This window comes from Carya illinoinensis, chromosome 9, assembly GCF_018687715.1.
Source record: "Carya illinoinensis cultivar Pawnee chromosome 9, C.illinoinensisPawnee_v1, whole genome shotgun sequence".
Taxonomy (NCBI): Eukaryota; Viridiplantae; Streptophyta; class Magnoliopsida; order Fagales; family Juglandaceae; genus Carya; species Carya illinoinensis.
Genome location: NC_056760.1, coordinates 4,767,990 through 4,790,394, shown reverse-complemented (window position 1 = coordinate 4,790,394; position 22,405 = coordinate 4,767,990). Strand labels below are relative to the sequence as shown.

General features: G+C 33.4%; 2 protein-coding genes across 3 annotated transcripts; both read left to right on the top strand.

Moving 5' to 3' along the window:
* The first annotated feature begins 12,898 nt into the window (after window positions 1-12,898).
* LOC122276319 (two-component response regulator ARR9) lies at window positions 12,899-14,995 on the top strand. Its single transcript, XM_043085939.1, has 5 exons — window positions 12,899-13,447; window positions 13,592-13,695; window positions 13,809-13,886; window positions 14,287-14,357; window positions 14,486-14,995. The coding sequence occupies exons 1-5, from the start codon at window positions 13,345-13,347 to the stop codon at window positions 14,802-14,804; spliced, it is 675 nt and encodes a 224-aa protein (XP_042941873.1). The 5' UTR covers window positions 12,899-13,344; the 3' UTR covers window positions 14,805-14,995.
* A 2,729-nt stretch (window positions 14,996-17,724) lies between these two features.
* On the top strand, window positions 17,725-22,402 carry LOC122276472. 2 transcript variants are annotated; one of them, XM_043086224.1, is made up of 8 exons: window positions 17,725-17,883; window positions 18,130-18,366; window positions 18,759-18,864; window positions 19,281-19,463; window positions 20,861-21,349; window positions 21,803-21,886; window positions 21,964-22,031; window positions 22,164-22,402. In XM_043086224.1, the coding sequence occupies exons 2-7, from the start codon at window positions 18,319-18,321 to the stop codon at window positions 22,026-22,028; spliced, it is 975 nt and encodes a 324-aa protein (XP_042942158.1). In that variant the 5' UTR covers window positions 17,725-17,883; window positions 18,130-18,318; the 3' UTR covers window positions 22,029-22,031; window positions 22,164-22,402. The 2 variants fall into 2 exon arrangements, with proteins under 2 accessions (XP_042942158.1, XP_042942159.1); XM_043086225.1 differs by having other exon boundaries at window positions 21,964-22,072.
* The last annotated feature ends 3 nt before the right edge of the window (window positions 22,403-22,405 follow it).

Below are 22,405 nucleotides of genomic sequence, written 5' to 3'. Positions count from 1 at the left end.
TAAAAAAATTAAAAATTATTTATATTTATGTTATTTAAATATTAGGATAAGATAAAATGAAATAGAATTTGTGACCAAACATATCCAAATAAATTCGTAGGTTTGGTCGTCTACGTTGTGCCATTTGGCATTTCCTTTACTTTCACTTATATAACACGCGGTTTACGTTGGGCTTTTGTGAGATTTCAAATGATTATGTAGGTTTCAATGATCGTGGAAGCCGAGAAAATTAATTTGGTTTGCGTGCGAGGAACAATGGGGAATTAGAAAGCCCAGAGTAGACAAGTGTGACAGTGTCTCTCAAGACTCTAGTTAATGGCCCTCACGGATTGCAAAACTCCATTTACAAAATTCTGGGATTAATGCTTCTACTTGGGCTCTATTAAGAAGCCCCATTCGCCTGATTCACGGGCCAACCCAGTTTCTCTTGAATCCAGGCTCAAATAAAAATATACATGTGATTTCCAAAGCAGTAATAGAGGTATTGGAGACGTAGGGGTAGGAAATTGGAATCATGGCTCATGGAATTTCCAAGGGACACCGATACAAGCCTGAAGCCCCCAAACAACAGTTCCTTTGGTTTCAACTTTCCAACATATCCATCAAATCACCTAATTCAAATAACAAAATAAATAAATGGTGCATCAACATGAACTAAGTTCCATACATAAACTCCTAATCTACCTCTCTGTCCTAACCAACGCCATTTATATATACATAAACTACTTATGTAATTGGTTGCTTTAATTTTTTTAAATATAAAACTAATCACATTAATAAAATATATAAAAAATAAATAAAAATAATTACGCATAAAAATTTTATTTTAGAAATAAAGAATCCTACAGGATCCTAGGCTGTAAACGTGATTTCTTTTGATTCTGTTCTATTTTGGAAGTACGGGTGCGGGATTAAATCATTTCAATTTCTTGTCCTTGCTTCTCACATGAACTCTCGAGAGAACAAAATTCCTTGAGTAAAAACCTAAGTCCAGCCCAACCCATAAACTTCATTGGATTAATCATTCGAATAAAAAAAAAATCATTTAAAATATGACTAGATTTGACAAGCTTTGAGATAAAACAAGAAATTTTCCGTTACAAAATCGACAAAAAAACAAAGGCATATAATTTAAACTAGTCGTTAAATTAGTGGTTATAATTATGGGAAGAAGTAAAAGTGAAAGAGGTTTGGTTAGAGGTCCAAGTCTGTACCAAATTGAAAGAAAGATAATCCATAACGTCGGTTGGTTTTTGTTTTTGTGGGGTGAGACATGCTTAAGGATTTTGTTTTGTTTTTAAGGTGGAGGAGTTATAAGAAATGAACAGGTGAACCCCACAAGGCTCCTTTTTTTCCCTTGTTCTTTTATTGAAACTTAAAAGCAGGCCTGACCCACAATGCCCGGCATGAATCATGATCTTGAAAAACTCCAAACGTGTGAAGGATCCTTGGTCTTCAATGCCAAATCTTTCGTTGAAGAAAGAGACTACAGAGTTCTGGGGACCATTTCTCCCTTCAAATCAGCCATAATTACTGCAATTTCCTGCTTCATGATCATCGATACTCTCCCACACCACACCGTTATATATATATATATATTTTTTTTACCACCGTTTGATGTTAAATAGTATTTGACTTTTGAGAAAATATTATTATTTTTTGTGCAAGTCAAAGAACTCGACAAAGTTTTACAAGCTGATTATTTATATATATGAGATTAATTGGGATAAGGTAAAAATTAAAAGTTAAATATAATATTATTAAAATATTAGTTATTAATATTATGTTTAGTTTAGAATTTGTAAAAATTAAATTATTTATTATATTTTATGTAAAAAAAGTTCTATAATATATATTCATTTTTACATACTTATTGCATATTCTACTGATGTGATTGATTAAAATAATTATTTTATATTAAAAAAATGACATATTTATGCATAAAAAAGTATATAAAAATAATTATATATAGAATTTTGTAAAAATAATTCTCCGGAAAATTATTTTAAAATATGCTTTTAAGTTTCTTGAAGAACTGTAAAATGGGGATTCACTTTCTACTTTTTGATTGCCAAAATAGTTAACCAAAAACAAATCCATGCTGCCTCAAGGGAGGCCTCGAAAAATGTAGATTTTGAGCTCGTTTTACCATGAACTTTAGAGCTTAAGCAAAAAATATTTGGATGATCAACTCTAATCCCAAAATGGTAACCTTTTTACCACTTTTTTTTTTTATTTTTTTGGGTTAAAAGTATGCATTGTTTTATCAAGTTTACAACATCTACAAAAGTAGTATTGTGGTTTGTACAATGAATTTTTCTTTTTCACTTTCCTTTTGTGTATTTTATACATTTTTCTGTGCATTATAGATTTAATAGTTCATCAAAGATGACACTAAATCATATATGGCGGAATTTCCTCGAAATAGTATAATCTCAAAATCAACATCCTACTTTATTTACTTTATTTAAACAAAGTAAGTACAAGTGCTTTTCTTAAGAAGGCTACGTGTGGGATGTAGGTGCCCAAATACTAATTAATTAGTTGAATTGATAAAGATTCTTTTTTCCATAATCTTTTTGGTAGAACATATTCGGTTTTAAATTTATAATCAATATTAAGTTTGATAATTTAGTTTTTTCGCAGCGAAAAAGATTTTAAAGTCAACTTAAAATTAAATAAGGACAAAAATAAAATATGTTCTTGAATTTTTTTTATTCCAATTATCGGTGACTGTAACAGGACTCATTGCCATTGGGCTCTAATCTTAATTGTAGATCACAAATTATAAAACAAATGCTCCTAAAAACCTACATAATAACACTATTGATCATGTACTATAAAAAAAGCCCCACCACTTATACTAATTATTTAAACATATTTTAGTCACAAAGCAACCTTTCGAAAGTAAGTCTACAAATTGATATAATTTGATACAGTATACTAGATTATAAAATTAATTTTATTATAAAATAGATTTAACGTATCGTATAAACCATGTCAATTTATGATTAGTTTGTTTTTATAGGATTTCTTTACACAGTAAATACATCAGTTAACATAAAAAAAAAAAATGCTTTTATTTTAATTTCTTTAATAATTGAAGCGGTTACATACTAAGCACAACAATTTGTTAATAAAAGCTTATAAAACAATACTAGTGCATGATATAAATTTCAAATGATTCTTAATTTCTGCTTTTCTTGCAAGTTAGGGTACACACATATATATTATATTGCTTATTTCCCTCCTTGGTAAGATAGCGGGGTTTTGGCTCAAACGAATATTTATTCTCTTTAAAAAAAAGACTAATTAAAGAGTCGTGTGCATGATTTCTCCATGATAACCACCAAAGATCGATCTGGTTTTAGGAGTGCAATATAATAAAACTTGATGATCAAATCTTTTAAATTAATTATTGTGTAGATTCCAAAAGCATATCTCAAAGTACAACCATATCTCTTAAAAATTAATATCCTCGCTGGTGGGTTCATTGCATCAACCAAATAAGCTGACTCATTACGCCATTAAAAACCATTATATAATTGGTTGCACCTGCTCGGCTATCTGCTCCAACGTCGACAAGTTAACATTAATATTAGGTCTAACCCTGATCGATCTCCGTTTCCCAGTTTGCTTAATTTTCTTATTTCTTTCCCTTTCCCTGCATATATGCTTGTTCTTGTGGCTAGCTAATATATCAGTTTATTAATGCAGTTCTATCTGTTCGGGAGATAGCTAGAGGTCATGTGTCTTTGTCTGGTCATCATGATCATAAGTATAGCTAGGGTTTATTTTGAATATATAGATCGATAGGTTTGGTTAACCTGGCACATCGATCTCGTTGTACACAATTAATTGTTCGATCATCCAAAATTATGATCCACCATATCTAGTCACATGATGATGTTAAAAATTCTTGAGCAGTAGGCCGTGATCAAGTTTGTCATCTTGTTGATTAATTATTTTTTAGAGCTAAATGGATTATTATTTTTTATATATCTTTTGGAGGGATATGATAATCCCCTTGGCCAGTAGTACATACTCTCCATTGAAGTAGGGTAACATTTAATTCAACCATAATGTACGTGGGTACCTAAAATCAAATCAAATGGGGGTAGCTTGATGTCTTTCAAAGCTATAGGAAGGAAACAAAATAGAGAGAGAACATGAAGATCAGGATCGGGGGACCATGGAGTAGTTAAAAAAAAAAAAAGCCCCCTAGACAAGGGGGGATCGAGGTTGAGAGAGGGACCATTCTATATATGCAGCATGCGAGAAAGCCGATGGTAATCAGTATTATTCTACCTCTCAAATTTCTATATGACAAGCCATGTGCATGGTGGCGAATTAAATTTATATGCCCCCCTTTCAACTTTTCCCTAACCTTCTTCCCATCTCGTTATTATTGCAAACCCATATCGGCCACTATATATCTTGCCCTTTTGTTTTTCTGTTTTTTTTTTTTTTTTCAGTATTCTCATGAGTGATTGGTGATCTGGCATTGGATTATGTGAGCAATGCTAGAGCCAATCACCTTCCAAAATAAAAGAGATATTTTTCTAATATTTTTTAAATTGTTCTTCTAGCTGCATGCACATCATGTCTGTATATATCTTTCTATAATAATAAACATCTATCTTTGTTGCTACAAGAATGAATAGAAATTCTCATTCCATTTTTGTGTGTTTCATATTTTTACTCTTTCTTTCAAATTTTGTGTATACTGTCCGTGCAAAGTCTTTAAATTATATTTATAATAGTAATATTTTTTCTAGTTGTGCACTTTAAATTTGTATTTTTCATGAATGATGGATTGTGTCAATGAATTATTTCGTATGATTTCCGCCGGTTGTATCTGTACTAAAATATGTTGTTTAGTCCCCCCTGTCAGTTGGCCAGAGCAGAGCATGCGTATGAAAGTTACTCTCTCTTTTAGGCTAGTGCATTCGTATACGTGATGCCAATTGTCAGACATCAAATAATTGGAACGTTTACATCTTTAACATTAAATATTTAAGAAAGAGCTGTAAAACAATTAAACGATCATAAAAAATATTAAAACTCAACTTCTACTATATATAAAGTGCGAATGTGTGAAAAGTTTTTCGTCTAACAATTTTTTTTTTCAGTCTTACCGAGGAAATTACACAGTTGGTGTTCCTCCCCTTTGACGCCGTAGCTTTGTACCATCCAACGTTGCCAAGACCCCAACATCAAGCTCATTCTTGTACGCCACCACCCTCATTCCATGAAATTTCTGCATCGGAAACCACCACCAATAGGTGACGCTGTGAGCTCCTCCACGACATGAACCAACCCTTGTTCTTCCTTGTAAAAAACATAACACTCCTCACACACATAGCCACTAGAAGAAGCAAGTTGGCAGCGGCAAAGGGACTTAAAAAATTGCAAAGAAGTCGTGGAAGAGAGGCGATGGAGCTGAGGGTGGCATGCGGCTAAGCTACAGAGAGAGAACTATGAGAGAGAGACTGAAAGCTTAAGAGGTAAATGAGAGAGAGATGAGAGAGTGGTAAAATGGATAGAGATCAACGTGAGGGAGAATCGCTGATCGAGGAGATGGATGAATATGGCAGTAGCTACAAACGTCGGAAAATGGCTGAGCATTAACCAGGATAGCATCCGAAGGTGGAAGCTGCGGAGCCGGAAGCTCACGGTGGCTTCGTAGCTTCGTGCCCTCGTTGGTTGGGCACGGTGGAGCATTTAATTTGTTTTTAAGAAGCAAAACAGAGGATTCAAACTGTTTTTTTCCTTGTGGGGAAGAGTTGTGCAGCGTTGTTGGGCTGCTGTGGCTTTCAGTAGAGGTTGGGTAGCTGGGCACGGCTGGAATGAGAGGAAGAAGAACTAGGTGGCGCACGGCAGGAGAAGAAGAAAAGAAGAGAAAACAAAAGGAATGAAAATCAGTAGAAACAAGGAGAAGCAACAACAACAACACACGAAAAATAGAGGAAGAAAAAATGAAAATGGAGGAGAAGTAGTCGGCGCCAGCAGGAGGAAGAAGAAAGAATTAAAGCCCTAAGGGCATGGACCAAAATGGTGCCGCTTAAGGGAATAAGCGGCCTAGGCTTAAGGTACACGGGCTGGGCCCGAAAACTAAAAGGGCTTGGTCTAAAATCAAAGGAAAAATCCACTAAAGCAAAGCCCACCGGAAAATATAAGTCTAACAAGACAAAAAAGTACAATAAAAATAAATAAAAACTAAATAAAAATACTACAGCTCAATATTAATAAAATAAAATAATTAAATCTAATAATAAAATAATTTAAAATAAAGAGAAATTTAAATATAAAATAATAATTAATATCAAGAAAGAACATCAAAATAAATTTTATAACTTATAAATCATAAAATAATACAATGAAAAACACGTTAAAATTAAAATAATAGATCTATTAATTATATTAAATAAAATAATCATTTAATTAAAATATACAAAAATGCAATCAAATGAAAATAATTTTATTTTGGTACGTATGTTATTATGATGTGTATGTTACTTTCTCTTGGCATGTATATTATTTTATTATTAGGTTATTTTTTCACTACTAGGCAAACGTTTGCTCGACTACTAGTATATATATATATGTAGACACATGAGAAAACAGGACCTAAACTACAGGCTATTGTAAGGTGCATAATCTAATCTGATATGAAATGCAAATAATTACAATGAAAATGATATCTTCAAAAGTTGCATGCTTATGTGAGTCAAGCTCCCGCTTTTTCCTCTTGCCAAATCTAATATCCATTTCCAGTTTGTGCATCACTCTTTTCTGATACGGAAATTCTTAAGAAAGCAATATATATTCAAGAGAAAAAAAAAAACTTATCTGGGCTGTTTGGATTCACATCTTATCTTAGTATTACAATTTTTTTAAAATTTTTACACAAAATATAATAAAAAATTTAATTTTTTTAAATCTTAAAATAATAATAATAAAAAATAATATTTTATTTAACTTTCATCTAATAAAATCATCTTATCTCATCTCAGTATCCAAACTTCTCTTAAATCGAGAAGTTACAACAACAAATATTTCCTATAAAGATAAATTTATAAACTGATTTAATTTCATATGATATGTTATATTTATTTAATTTATAATAAAAATAATTTTATAATTTAATATATTATATTAAATCATATTAATTTATAAATTTATTTTTATAAAATTTCTTTATAATTAAAATAGTTTTTTAAATGATAACATGATGCACCGTCCTTTAAGAAATTGCCTTCTACTTTCTTGCTAATTATAATTTGGAGCATTCGTGCATTGCCAGTAAGAGAAAGTCGCACGTAGATAACACGCAAGATAACAAAATAAAAAATAAAAAAAAATATTCTGGGTGCTTTGTTGGTACGTGGCAGCCTTTTGTACAATATGTCATTTGGTAACCTACGACGACTACGTACACTAAAATGCATGGATGTAAACGACATTGGCTTAGGTCATAAAATAGCAGGAATGGATGACATTAGGTTTAAAATCTCGAAAAATGTTTTTTTGTTTTTTAATCGATATAGAGTGTTTAGAAATAACGTCCCAATTAATCAAGAGTGTATAGACTCTTGTGTGTAGTTAAGGAGTTTTCTACAAATATATATTAGATTATTTAATGAAAAAATTTATAAGTTCAATGATCTATAGAGATTATTTATGGAAAAATATAGTTGTAAGTATAATTGTGCATTAATCAGTACATTAATATAATGTGATTGGTCAAAAAGTAAATTTTATTGAAAGCAGTATTAATTTAAATTTTAAGTATGAATAAATCAATATTGGTACATATATTAGTGCGCGATTGTGCTTGTATGTAGCAAAACTCATTATTTATATCTAAGAGAATTTAAACATTTGATTATGAGGGAGCATATTATTAAGTCCATAGTTTTTATCACTTGAACCAACCCGAGAAGAAGAATTAATGTTTAAGAAGATCAATAAGAAGAAATTTTTAAGAAGAAGAAAAAAATAATAAGAATTAGGAAAATGCTATTTGAACTGATAAACTTTTATCAATAAAAATAACCACTTGATTTTTTTTAATTTAATGATTAAGAAAGTGATTATTAGTAAATTAATTTTTTTTAATTTTTAAAAAAATATTTAAATGTATATAAGAAAGAATTGAAATAAAAGGAAAAATAAAAAAATTGCATTTACACTTATAGGTCAGAATCCTTCGGCTGTTAAGCGGTCCCAGTAGCAGCTCCCTAAGAATTAATGAAAAGGAAAAACAAGAAGATCCCGAGACGGATATGACATAAGTGCAAGAGGATGATGAAACGTGAGAGGGGAACATGCAAGGTTCCTATTAAGTGGACAACGTCTAGAGTACAGTTTAGAATCTCTTAACTACATACTGCAAGGTGATATAACGTTGTCCATGATCATGCTGGAACAATTTGCCTATAAAGCTGTCCATCCATCTTAACTTTCCTATTATGATTCATCCCTTCACCCAACAACTTCCAGCCTTGGTTTGCATGTCACATTCATTGCAAATTTTAAAAAGCTTTCAGCCGAATATAGAATTAATTTTATATCCACACTCAAAAGCTTTTGAATTTTAATTGTATCTTACTACGATGCTGAATTGAAAGCTTTTAAGATTATCCACTCGAACAATTTCTGAACATCTGCGTCCAAAAGCTGTTTTGTTTATTAAGATCGATCCACATGATGAGCAATATTAAAAGTTTTGACAGCGTATGTACTTAATCATGGGGCAGCTCGATCAGTCAATAAAACTTGGGATTACTAACGGTATTAATGATGTTGGAGTTGGACATTCAATTAATATGATTGATTAAAATAATTATTTTATATTAAAAAAATAATGTGATTAATCATCTTAATAGATTGAGTAAAAATAATTATATATAAAAATTTTAATATAGCTGTACAAAAAAAATGTGATGTTAAAATAATATTAAAAAAATACAGTAAAATTTTGATGGGGATTAGGCATCATCCATCAACCATCATAAGTAGCAATATTGGGCTTACATGTTCCCGCAAAATAATCTTATATAATCTGAGCAAATGTGTGGATTATGTGTGACAGGTTGTACCATGTATTATAGTGTGTCAGGGAATCTTTAGTATGAATTGGAAGGAAAAAAGAAAAAGGGGACCGGTTTTCATGTAAAAATGGTACAATGTGCTGATACACTCCTAGGAACCGGACCCTCTTTCTTTTATTGTTTCCTATTTTCGTTTTAAATATATAAATTCCGTACAATTTCTTTATATAAAAAATAGATTTTATCATAAAAATATTAATGAAATTACACTTTTTAGCAGAACTCATTTTTTTTTTTCTTTTCACAAAAAATATATGCAAGACTTTTGCATTAATTTTAGAAGTCATACCTGTTTTCTTTTATTTATATAATTATTTCAGTGGGGTCATGGCCACCCGATCGAGGGGGAAGAAAAGGGGAAAAACATTGAAGATTTAGGCAATATTGGCCCACTTAAATGTGCCTCTTTCACTTTATCAACCCCGGCCGCATGGCGTACGTTTTCTTCATTTCGTGTGTACGAGTCTATCTTCTTATTTATATGCATCCATTAGTAGATATATTACAAGATATGAGAGACGATTATGAAGATATGCTCATGATTAAGGATATTTGACATTGGAGACGCATGCATACGAAAACAATATTAATGTGTTTGGCATTATACTTCTAGAGGGTCAATTTTCAGCTTTGATAATTTTCAGCTTTGACCCTTTTGAGTTTTGATAATTCTTGCGAAGAAACTTCACAGCATTAAAAGACAAAAAAGAATCGAATTCGTATCTGGGTTTAGTTAAAGTTTGTCGATTCGATCTTGAGTTTATGAAACTTTTCCTGCCTGCTGTTTGAACACAAGAGTCAAATTTAAGAGGTTTTTTTTTGAAAAATTTGCCCAACTTTTTTTTTTTTTTAACTGTCTTTCATAGAACAGGGGAAAGTGTAGAAACGTCGGCCTTTTATTTTTTATTTTTTGTCAAAAAATAATAATAACGCAGGACAGTGAATCAAAAGGTGATGGGGGTAAAAGTAATGGTCCCTGCACAGCTACGGCCGGAATGATGAACATGGCGGAACCGACGAATATGTGTCCGCCAGTGGGCAGTCACTTTTACCCTAAACCATTTCACCGCCAGATCTAATTTTGCGGTCAAACCGCGTTGCCTCCATAATCTAAATATGCAATATTTCTAATCTTAAAATGAGTAATTCTCATTTTTGTTTAAAAAAAAAGAGACAAATTTAGATTTATATTAAAAAAATTATATTTTTAAAGATGAATTACATTTTTTTATAAAAAAATATACGAATTAAGCATCCTAAAAATATATTTAGCATTACTTAAATTTAAGAGTGTCTCGCATTAGATCACTTATATTTTTCGTTTCCGTTACAAAAAATCAAATTATCTCTTCCCATATGATAATTACAATTTTTTAAAATTATACAAAATATAATAAATAATTCAATTTTTTTAAATTTTAAAACAAAATTAATATTAATAAATTATATTATAATAATATTTTATTTAACTTTTAACAAAAATATATTATCACATATCATCTAAACTGTGTAATCAAACAAGACTTTATAGCCATTATTCACCTTATTGTTTTATTAAAAAATCACGTACGTAACTTTGAATTTAGAAATATTTTTTGTTTCTGTTTGTAGCTAAGATTTATGTCCGCCCATAGTAATCGGAGAAAACAAACATAGTTGTGGTGGAACCTGAAGTGAATTAAAGTCAATATCGGTTTGGTTTTGCTTTATTAATTACATGCAATATAAATCATAACACTTCGAATCTAATAATTTCAATCTAGAAGAAGTTTGCTTTAAATTAAAGTTTAACGGGAATAAAAAAAAAAAAACAAAATTTCCTCTTCAAGCCAAGCAGCCATCATCGGTCACTGTGGCACATAGGGCCCTATCATTTTTTCAAAGAGTGATCATGAGGGAAAAATTTAGATAGAATGGCTCCTTCGTTCTTAAAGGCGTGACCCGGCAACTAAATTAATAGATTAGTTATTCTACTCATCAGTCTTTATCACTTATTTATTGACATGAATTTCCATATTTTATCTTTTTATTTTTTTCTCCTTCAATATATAAATATATATATGATGTAAGACTCCTAAATAGACCTTTTATAATAAAGAAAACTATAATACAATTAATTAATTGTCAATACTATAATAGTATAATGATTACAAGCCCATCAACAAATACGACATTGTACCGGAAATAATCAGCATTGGTAGGAACCTGATCGGGACATTCGGTGCCTACTTTCTCACAATTATTTCGCCCATTTTGCTTATTTTACAAATACAACATTTACTTGGTTTATTAGCATTTGAAAAAATATATATTCATCATCATTTCGCCGTCTTATGATATGATATTAAATAATTAGTTCACAAGTGAAATATAATAAATACTCTTCAATCATCTAATATCACATAATGAGATGATGAAAAAATAAATGATGAGTAGTAATATTCAATTCACAAACTAACGTATCTTGATGTAATACGTTAAATCTCTACTTTATAAAAAATAGTTTTACAATTTAACATATCATATTAAATAATGTTAATGTATAGATTTAATTTTATATAATCTCTTTACGACTATAATATTTCTCAAAATACAAAACTACATAGTATTATAACTTGGATAGTATATATTGTAAATAAGAGGAGAGTGTTTTGTTAATAATATAATATAAATAATTAAACATACATATTTCCATCGGTTTAAGTTTTTGGAATAAGTGATAATTTTACATAATTTATATTATCTTTTGCTAAATTTGTTACATTTAAAAGTGCAATTTATAGATTTGGTGAAGTGAAAGATAGGAAAAAAGGGGATGTTTGGTAATAATTTTCATCTCATTTTATTCAATCTCATTTTATTTTTAAACATCACTCAAATACAATTACTTTTTAACTAATAATACAATTTTTCCAAACTTTTAAATAAAAAATAAGTCAATCTTTTCAACTTACAAAATAAAAATAATATTTTAACTTTATAATATTTCTTATTCAATTTTCTTTCTTATTTTTTAAAATTTAGTGAGGGGTGTTGAGAAGTGTTGTGAATTGTAATGAAAAAATAATAATAAAAATAATTAAATATTAAATAGTAATAAAAAATAAAAAATAAAAAAAATAAAATAATAAACAGTGCAGAGTATTTTGAAAATACCTGTGCTTGATACCCAAATCTAGCCTAAAAAATATTTAACTTAAATTATTATATTAGTATTCATAAGTTATTTTATTAGTATTCATAAAATTTTCATTTTATACTATTCAGGGAGCAACCATTATTTTCTTAAAATTTAAAATAAAATGAAGGATGGATTGGCATACTGATACGATGGGATATTGGATCGGGTTAGATTTTATTGGCAGATCCGCAGTTGGTACAGATGCATGAATGTATGGTATGGATGATGGGGGGAATGGTTACATTAAAAAAGAAGGATGGATGGGTGGGATGGGTATGGAGATGGGGATGGGGATGGGCATGGACATGGGAAGCAAATCTTTAAAAGGGAATCAAGGAGAAATTGCCTTCTCTTTGGCAAATGGCACCAGTCTCGCCCACCTGCTCAAGATACGGTAAGCGCCACATGATTTCACACCCCAAAGGGAAAAAGGCACGTCTGCTGACCTCACCTGCATCTCAATGGGGATTTTTCTGGGTCCCACTCGCTTCCTCCTTCTCTTACCCACCTCCCCCACATCCCTCTCACTTCCTCGCCCCCCAACCCTTTCTCCTTTTGCTTTCATCCCCCAAAAAAAAAAAAAAAAAGAGAGAAAGGAAAAACGTTCTTTATTTTTTCCTGTCTATCTTTTAGTATAAATAAAGCCCACCTCCCATCAACTTAAAAAATACTCACAAGGATTTTTTTTGGTGTTTATTATATTCTTTTATTATTTGTTGTTTTTTTCTTTCTTCCTTCTTTAATAAGTCGCTTGTTTTGCCTTGCTTGACTTGTAATTCAAAATCAAGTTGGCAATTTTGGAAGATTTGGCATGAAATCTGGTCGGATCTTGCTTTGTGGGACGTAGATTTTGGTGGGTCTTTATTTCAATACAAAACTCTCTTCTTCATTTCTCCTCCTCCTCACGAATCCGAATACCAAAGGAGAAAGTAACAGAGAGCAAAACATTTCGCAGTTCCTGCAAACCTCCTGCTTCTTAACAGTTTCCACAATACTCTCTTCTGCTCCTGTGACTTTGGCTTTGATCTTGGGTCTTTAATTGGTGCAATGGGCATGTCTATGGAGTCTCAGTTTCATGTTTTGGCCGTTGATGACAGCATCATAGATAGAAAGCTGATTGAGAGGCTCCTCAAGACCTCATCATATCAAGGTACTTTCTAGGTGGCCAAACATGGACAGCAGCTTCTCAAGAGTTCTGAGAAAAATAATTGTCCTCGTGGATTATTGCTTGTTGGTTTGTGTTTTGCTCTTCATTTCCGGTTTCGATTCTTACAAACACCTTTTTTAATGGCAGTTACCACAGTTGATTCTGGTACCAAGGCTCTAGAATTTCTGGGTTTGCATGAAGATGACCAGAGCAACACAGAAACACCTTCTGTTTCCCCAAACAATCATCAGGTATGATTCATTTTTTTCCTCTTTCGGTGTATTAGGTTCCCTTTCCTGCTACGTTCCTATTGTTTTCTTCACTTCTGGGATTCTGAATTTCTTTGGTTTTTGTGTATTTCCAGGAAGTGGACGTGAATCTTATTATTACAGACTACTGTATGCCTGGCATGACAGGCTATGATTTGCTCAGGAAAATCAAGGTATGCTTTTTGTTACTATTGTTTTGTATTCTTTTCATTCATCTAATATTCCCCTCCTTTTCTCAATCTTCCCATTGAGATCATTTTATCTTTCTTCAAACACCAGTCATTGTCCAAACTTTCCAAATTGAAATTCTGCATTCCAAATTTATATGCTTTTGAAAGTTCCCATCTGGGTCCTTGTGTCAGCACTTGCTCAAAAAAAAATCTCTTGGCATATTTTCCCACCTGCTTTTCACCCAGACAAATCTGTTCATGATATTCCAAAGATTTATTGCTTTCTCATCGGTCTTTCTCATGTCATCTGTTTTAGAGACATACATTTCAACTCCTCTGTGCATACTTTTCCGCAAGCACATACAAGCCCATTAAACTTAAAGGATTTGCTCTCGTTTGACAGGAGTCTTCATCCCTGAGAGACATACCGGTGGTGATTATGTCATCCGAGAATGTGCCTTCAAGGATCAGCAGGTAATAGGGAAAAAAATGAAGATAATTGGATTCCTTTTTTTTTTTTTTCTTTTTTGGGATTTGGAAAGTTGGTATCTTTGGTAATCGATTCCTGAATTCAACTGATTAACGTGTATGATTGGTAACAGATGCTTGGAAGAAGGAGCAGAAGAATTTTTCTTGAAGCCAGTTCGACTATCAGATGTGAATAGGCTTAGGCCTCATATGATGAAAACCAAATTGAAGGATCCCAAACAAGACAATGAAGAAAACAAAGAAGAATCGGGAAAGCCAGTGTCTCGATCACTAGAAGAAAAAGAAGAGCAGCAACAACAACACCAGCAGCAGCAACTCCACCGCCTCCCGCAACAACAACATTCCAACAGTAACAAGAGGAAGGCCTTGGAAGAAGGGCTTTCTCCCGATAGAACAAGACCCAGATACAACGGCCTCACCACTGTGGTCTGATGATTAATCATGGAAAATAATCTCCCCTTTGATCTGAACATATGTAATTTTTATGTTTTTTTTTTGTTTTGTTTTGTATTTTTTTTTTTAAAATCTAAATTTTACGATGGGTAATACAGACCCAATAGGATTGTAGACTGTAGAGATGGTTGTTTCATGTATACCTTTTACATGGAAATATTTTGTTCCAATTTTGTTTTGCTAATTTTAAACTAAAAGGAAAAAAAATTGATTAAAAATAACAGAAGTTTGGAGCTTTTAGAGCCATATATTTGATTTCATTTTTGTTGGGTACGATCCGAAGGCCATTTCAATGAAAATCCAATCCGGTGCCTCAATTGGTGGGGAAATAGATGTCATGTCTCATTTTGCTCCAAGAAGCCGCCTCTCTCATCCATTCTCAACTTTTGGGGAGATAACAAGACATGCGTCAATTGGCATGCAGGAATTAGCCACGTTTTCTGCTACAAGAAGCTTTCCCCGCCTCACAATGGACTGGGGCACATTCTGCACTTTGCCGTTCTCTGTCTCTTATTGTCCCAATTCTGTCCGTCCACACTGAATTGACTCATTCAACCAGAAGAAGCTCGTGTAATATCTTTCAGTTTATGGGGATGATAAAAAAATCATAATCTGCTCTAGTTCCCTGAATTTTGTCATCACTGAGTTAACTCATTCAAAACCCAATATTGGTTTCAAACGTCAGCTAATTGCCTATATGCTACATAGCCCACACGTAAAAAATGCTCTCAATTTGGTGTGCATGCACAGAAGGGATTTTATTTACGCACGATCGCATTTTGTAATCAAGATCGTGAGGATACAAAACGACCGAATTCCCCAAACACGGAACTGTTCAAACTTAGAAATAGGAAACTAAAGATGGCCAAAACATTTTTAGCAAGAAATCCATCTCAATCCTTACGAGTTACGGGACTCCTAAAAAGAGTGGTTGCCGACTTTCTACTGGGCCTGATACTAAAGAGTTTGTCACGGACCCAATCTCAACGTATGGCCCATTTAGACGACTCTTGTTCTCTTTCATTGTTTTGAAAAGGCCCATCATCTCTCCCTAAACTGAAAGATGTCACATGAGCTTCTGTAATGGCCTGATCTGTGTCAGTAGTACTAATGGTGGTCGGAATCGTACAGTTTATTTTGTGAAGAAATAGCATTGGGGAACTTGAAATGCTGAACGATACTAGCTAGCTTCGATGACCTCCTATTAAATGGATTAAATTCCAAAAAAAATGACAAGAAGATTGTAAGAGACCTTCGTTGGGGGAATGAACGTCGTTACACATCTTGAGGCTGAGGATTACACGTTGAGCACTGTTAGGTGGAGAAGGGTTGTACTTGGTGGAGTCATTGAGAGGTTCAACCAGTCGACATCTTCATGGAGCATTGCCTTGACAGGGATGGGTTGCAGGAGGCCGTGATTTTGTCCTTCGAATGTTAATGATGAGAGATTTCATTTTCACCACCTTTGTGCTTGTTCCTGATGAATCATGAGACTCTTCATATGACCAAACATCCTATTCATATCGTTCAATCCGAAGTTCATAATTGTGCAACTACAAGATCAGAAATCACTCTGTGGTAATGACACAACTTGTTTTATAATTAGTTCAAGGCTAGCTCATCAAGAACACCAAAGTACATGAGCATTAAGCAATGCAGTACTATTCCTGAAACTCAATGGTGTTAAATATTTATGGTGTGATTTGAATGTGGGACATGATGCGCCTTGTTATTTTATGCAAATTACGTACGTACTTTTGCTATTTTCGTTTCCTAGTGCTGTTGACAATGAAGTAATGCTTCGATGTAGAAGACTAATTTTATGAAGTCAAAAAAGAATTTATTTAAAGCAGCTTTATCCATGGCTAGTATTTATTAATTTGTTGTTTTGCAAATTGCTGGAAGGAAGATCAACCCGGCATGGCTAGTATCAAGCTGGACATGATAATCTGGATCTCAAGCCAAAAGAGTCGAATTACAGTGAGCAAGACGGAAGAACAAACAACCTAACTGCCATCTTGACCAAGCTAGAGTCTAGAGAATGAGAGGTGGAAGTGACATACCATGCGTCTTTCGACCGAGAAAATTAAAGACAACGACCCGGAAAGCCACCCCTAAGATTCCAATTAGAAGCTTGACTGTGCCATGCACAATATCAGATCATTCCTTTACTATCGAGAGAGAGAGAGAGAGAGAGAGAGAGAGAGAGAGAGAGAGAGAGAGAGAGAATGGGACCTACCAAATTATTATTTTTTCTGTACAAGTATATATATTAATCGTGTTACGTACCATATATCTACGTTTTGATAAATTTATATTTGGACGAATTGTTAATTTCCAAGCTGACATTAGTTGATTTGAGCTTTTATTTTCATATTAAATAATATTATATATTTATATAAATTTATTACTAATAAAAAAAATAGAAAGGTTACTATATCACCTCAGTTATATAACACTCATTTTACTTCATTAATGTGTTATCACTGCTAAATACTACGTGACTTATTAAAAAAATAAAAAAAATATCTAAAATAAACCGAAGTTTAAAAACATAAAAGAAGAATATTTGAATTTTATATTTCCTTTTTTTTTCTTATATTTATATTTATATTTTTTTAATAAGTCACGCAGTATGCCGAAAAGGGGCACAATAAGGAAAAAAAGTGATGCTTTCATTAAATTTAAGCCGCCACAACCGCCATAGCTAAGTTGGCTAGAAAATTGACAGAGAGGCATTTGACCAAGAGTTGACCGTAACGACCCAATAATTTAAACCAATCATAATTATTATTGTTATTAATATAAATGTACGTATATAATCGCGGATCCGGATGGCAACGATGATGATTGCCAAAGCACCTGATCTGATCTCTCTTTACTGCGGACCCCGCACTCCACACGTGTCACTATTCCACGCAACATCTTTTACACTGCTAAAAAGTTGATCAAAGCATTCCACCGTATACCCGTAAACAAAATAAAAAGGCAAACGGTGCTTCGTCACCTTCCAATTCCTCTACCTCTCTTGAACTTAATCGAATCTACTCCGATTCCGGTAAGATCGATCAATTCCCCGAATTTCTCCAAGAATCTCTCAGTTTTTGTTCTTATAGTAACTATCTTTTTTGTGCGTTTATCTAAATTCGTATTTTCCTTTTGTTTTATCTCTAAAATCTGTGGGTTTCGGTGGCTTGATGAAACCCTTGAATTCATGTCAATTTATAGTTTTTGTCGTGTAATTTTGTTGTGATCTTGTCCGTGATATTGAGATTCTTGTTTTTTTTGTATCTTTGCGGATTAGGTTACATGATTATTCCGTGTGTATGATGGTGATTTCGAAAAGCTGAAGTGGAGGAGCATCAGCGTGCAAAATAAGCTCTCAATTTGTTCACAGGATTATTTTCTGTAGCATTAGGACTTCTTATTATTATTGTTGTTCGTAGTGCTCTTACGCGAGCGTTGTTTTAGTACGGTGGAGCTCCCTCGAAACATGTCGAGCGGATCCGTTAGAAGGGTCTCGCGGCAAGATATACAGTTGGTAAGCTATTACTCTGCTTTAATTCTAACATTCTTGATTTTTTATGTTTTTCTTTCCCGAAAGATTTAAGTAGTAAAGCAATCATATTGGTATATATATTCGTCTTTAATTTCCCCTTTGAATTTTGATGATTTGCTTGTCAATTCCATCCTTAAGCATTTGCCTTGCATAATTCCTTTTGATGAAGCTAGTTTGGTAGAGATTCTTCTATCACTTTGGAGGAGGGAAGTAGTAGTGTACCTTGAACACAATCTTCACTTCGTTTTTCTTTTATTTCTTTTATGTGTGTAAGATACAAGGAGTTCCTTCCACCATTTTTGCTCCGTATTTATGGTATAAAAATACTAAGCTATTTTGATATTTTCTTTGGGGCTATATATGCCTATTTTCAGGTGCAAAATCTTATAGAACGATGCCTTCAGCTATACATGAACCAGAAGGAAGTTGTGGAAACACTATTGGATCAAGCAAAGATAGAGCCTGGTTTTACTGAACTCGGTAACCCTTTCTTTCATATTATTTGCTCAATTAATCAAGCTGTATATATCTCATTTAATTATGCTATAGTTTTACCAAATAAGTTTGACTTGCGAACTTGAAAACAATGTTGTATCTAAAAAGAACCTTTTGTTCTTCTGCGGATGGGTGTTGAAGTAATCAACCAACCTGTGCCTGCGCTCTGTGGGGAGTTGTGTACTTCTGGAAGCTTACAACTCATGTCTTTTATATATAGACACTACTTGTACTAGTGATCCATGTATGAATGATGGGAAATGATGCATTTTTAACATCTGATAATTAACTTCAGAAATCTGAAAGCATTTTTCCAACATTAAATACCATTTATGTTAAGAGTCATACATTTTCGTTGTGTCCTTCCCTTTGCAAACATGGAATTTTTGCTTGCCTTTCAGTTTGGCAGAAGCTTGAAGAAGAAAATCGAGAATTCTTCAGGGCTTATTATCTTAGATTGATGGTGAAGAACCAAATAACTGAATTCAACAGGTTGCTTGAGCAACAGGCGCAGTTAATGCATCAGATGCACCCAACTGGAGTTGCTTCGATGGCTACTTCTAATGGATCTCATATTTCATCTTGTAAGACCATAGTTACGTTCAGTACTTGTGATAATCCATATTTTGTAGATGTCCATTTTTCTCTGTGGGTGTACTTATTGTTTGGTAGTGTACATAGCTTTTAGTTTTTGTATGTTGCCGTTTTCTGTTGACAGTTTGCGAGCAGTGTTGATCTTGTTCTTTTTCTTATTTATTCTCTAGTGCAATCCAAAGCCTTTTTGTTGCCTCATTGAAGAACTTCAAAACACATGCATTGCCTGTAACCTCGGTCCCCAAATTAAGACCAGAAATACCTTTTGGCTTTTTTCTGGAATTTCTGGCTGATGTCCTTAGTGGATATGTTTTCTTGTCCTTGGACGAGTACAATTTTCTCTGTAACTTATTATTGTACTTTTCCCATCAATTTAGCTTTGAGGTTATGGGGCATATTAACAAATTGGATTTCTTCACTGCAAATTTCTTTGTCAATATTTCTTTTTGTAGGGTTGATCTATTGTTTACTTGTGCACTAGAATTGCACCTAAATTTTAGTTCTTTAATAAGTGTTTTTAGTAATAATAATAGAGTTGTGTAAGTTATCATATTTGTAACTGGTCCACAAATCTTCCCATTCAAATGAATTGCTAGGCTTCTAGTTGAGTTGAAAATTTGTGAAAGGTGAAGATTACTGGCTATGGTAGTGAAAAGTGCTGCACTTTCATATGAATATATTTGTTTGGCCGTAGCATTCAGGTGCTATTTATGCCTCCCTTCCCAACATAATCAAATAGTTTTTCCCCCAAAGGTGAACATCTCATAATGCCAGACTAATACTGTTGCTAATGGTTTGTCCAAAAGCAGGACTAATTGTTGGCAGTATAGATGCCACAACATCCTGTCCAGACAGTATCCCATTAAGAGTTTAAAAAGGTGGTAATAATACTGCACTGGTTTTCTTATTTAATGAGTGGTTGTTCAGGAGAAAAGAAGAATAACAAAAGTAAAAGCTACGGCTTTTCAATTGATGACGTATACTTGCACAAACTGAACATCTTTTTTTCGGTTGATAATTTGTAAAGAACAGCCAGAAAGCTGTTGGTTAAGGTGATGAGAAAAGTGACAATTGCATGTGATATAAGTAAAGACATGAAGCTAACTTCACGTAATGGGGCATGTGCCCTTTCTTTTTGGCGGTGGGTGTGGGGAGGCAAATGGGAGCTAACATCATTTGGCCTACCCCTTGTAACACAAGGTTAAATTTGTTGAAAATTTCCATTATGTAATCCAGGATGGATTTAGAGGATGGCCTGTGTTTGTAAGCTCCCCTGTAAAAAATTTTCCAGGAAAGATCATGTTAGTGGTTTGTTTCAAGTTACATAAGTGTTGTAGGTTGTTAAACTTCCATCAGATGGGAAATTAATTGTTACTTTGTTTGATAGTGCACCGGAACTCAACTTGCTATGCCCCTGAGCATACAGGACCAGCTGTGAAGTCAGAGAACATCCACCACCCTATTGGTTCTAGTTTATCTAATGCATTTACTAATGGAGGATCACTATTGCACCCAAGTATGCATGCTGCCGTTCAAATGTCTGCTCATTCTAGTAGGATTGATGTCCCACCAAATATGCTATCAGCACAGAGCTTAAATGTGGGTATGATTCAAGGAATAAATGGGGGGATGATCAAATCAGAAACAGGATATTCAGGCAGTTCCCCTTACATGTTTGATTCAGATGGAAATGTCCCAGAAGTGCGTCCAACAATTGGGGATGCATCTGTTGCTTCTTTCACCAGCGTAGAGTCCACTTCACAGCCCCTGGCTGAATCAATTCTCGATGCAGACACCAGTTCTTTTGGATTTTTACGCCAGATTCCACGAAATTTCAGTCTCTCGGACTTGACAGCGGACTTTTCTCAGAGTTCTGGTCTGTCTCTCTATCTCTGTCTCTGTCTCTGTTTCTGTCTCTGTCTGTCTGTCTCTGTCTCTCTCTCTCTATATATATATATAGGCTCAAGATTGCTGTTCCAGTCAATGAGGCCGCTGGAACTCAGCCAGTTATTGTGGAGTAAATGGTTAATAAAATCATCTGAAAAGGAATCAACAATTGGCCAAAACCATAAAATTAAAAAATTAAAAAAACACACGATTGTCTGCTGGGTGGAAGTGCTGATTGGGTAATGAGTTCAGTCGATGATGTCGACTCATAGTTGGCCATTACTTGTGTGAGAATTTTTTATTTTTTTTTAATGTAGCTTTAATAAAGTTGTATGGGGGTTCTTGTATAGTATTAGAAGTCTGCATGTGCCTCTGTAGTTTAATCGTATAAAAAACATTTTATTTATATTTAGTATTGATGTTATAGATATAAAAATGACAGATATTCTGGAGAGTTACCCTCGCTCGCCCTTCCTGGGAACAGATTCTGAAAACTTCCTTGATTCTCGCGAAAGAGGAGAACAAGGTTAGATTGTTGCCACATATTTCTTGTTTGAGTCATTTTGAAAGGATGGAAACGGATAATGGTTTGTTGGCCTTCAGGAGACAATAGAAGGCTGGACACTATATCAGAAGGCTTGAGTTATGACGACTTTGGGAGTGAATAGCGGGTAAGCCGCTGCATTTTTAGGAAAAAGAAAATATTTTTGAGGTACTTAGATGTTTTCAAAGCATATTTTGGTATTTTCTCAAATGTTCAATGACTCGTCAACTCTCTATGACGATGCGGTTTGTTTCTTCAGGTCTAACAGCAATCTCAAGGAAAGAAGCGTTTGTACATATCATTTTATAACTGGGGCAACCAGATTTAAAGCTCCTCGAAGGCATTGATTGGTGTGTAGAAGTTCATGCTACTCTTTATCGTGTACTGATAAGATTCGACACTCTCTGTGTGCTTTTTCAGCTTAGTTTTCTAGGAAAAGACCTCTCCCCAAGAAGGGGAAATTAAAAGAAATAAACGTAAATGGGCGTTTGGTGACCATGA

Excerpts from the sequence above, each read along its gene's own strand:
- LOC122276319 (XM_043085939.1), top strand. The coding sequence starts at position 13,345 with ATGGGCATGTCTATGGAGTCTCAGTTTCATGTTTTGGCCGTTGATGAC. Across the intron at positions 13,887-14,286 it reads ATTTGCTCAGGAAAATCAAG|GAGTCTTCATCCCTGAGAGA; the intron begins GTATGCTTTTTG and ends CTCGTTTGACAG. Across the intron at positions 14,358-14,485 it reads GTGCCTTCAAGGATCAGCAG|ATGCTTGGAAGAAGGAGCAG; the intron begins GTAATAGGGAAA and ends GATTGGTAACAG.
- LOC122276472 (XM_043086224.1), top strand. The coding sequence starts at position 18,319 with ATGTCGAGCGGATCCGTTAGAAGGGTCTCGCGGCAAGATATACAGTTG. Across the intron at positions 19,464-20,860 it reads TGGATCTCATATTTCATCTT|TGCACCGGAACTCAACTTGC; the intron begins GTAAGACCATAG and ends TTTGTTTGATAG. Across the intron at positions 21,350-21,802 it reads GGACTTTTCTCAGAGTTCTG|ATATTCTGGAGAGTTACCCT; the intron begins GTCTGTCTCTCT and ends TAAAAATGACAG.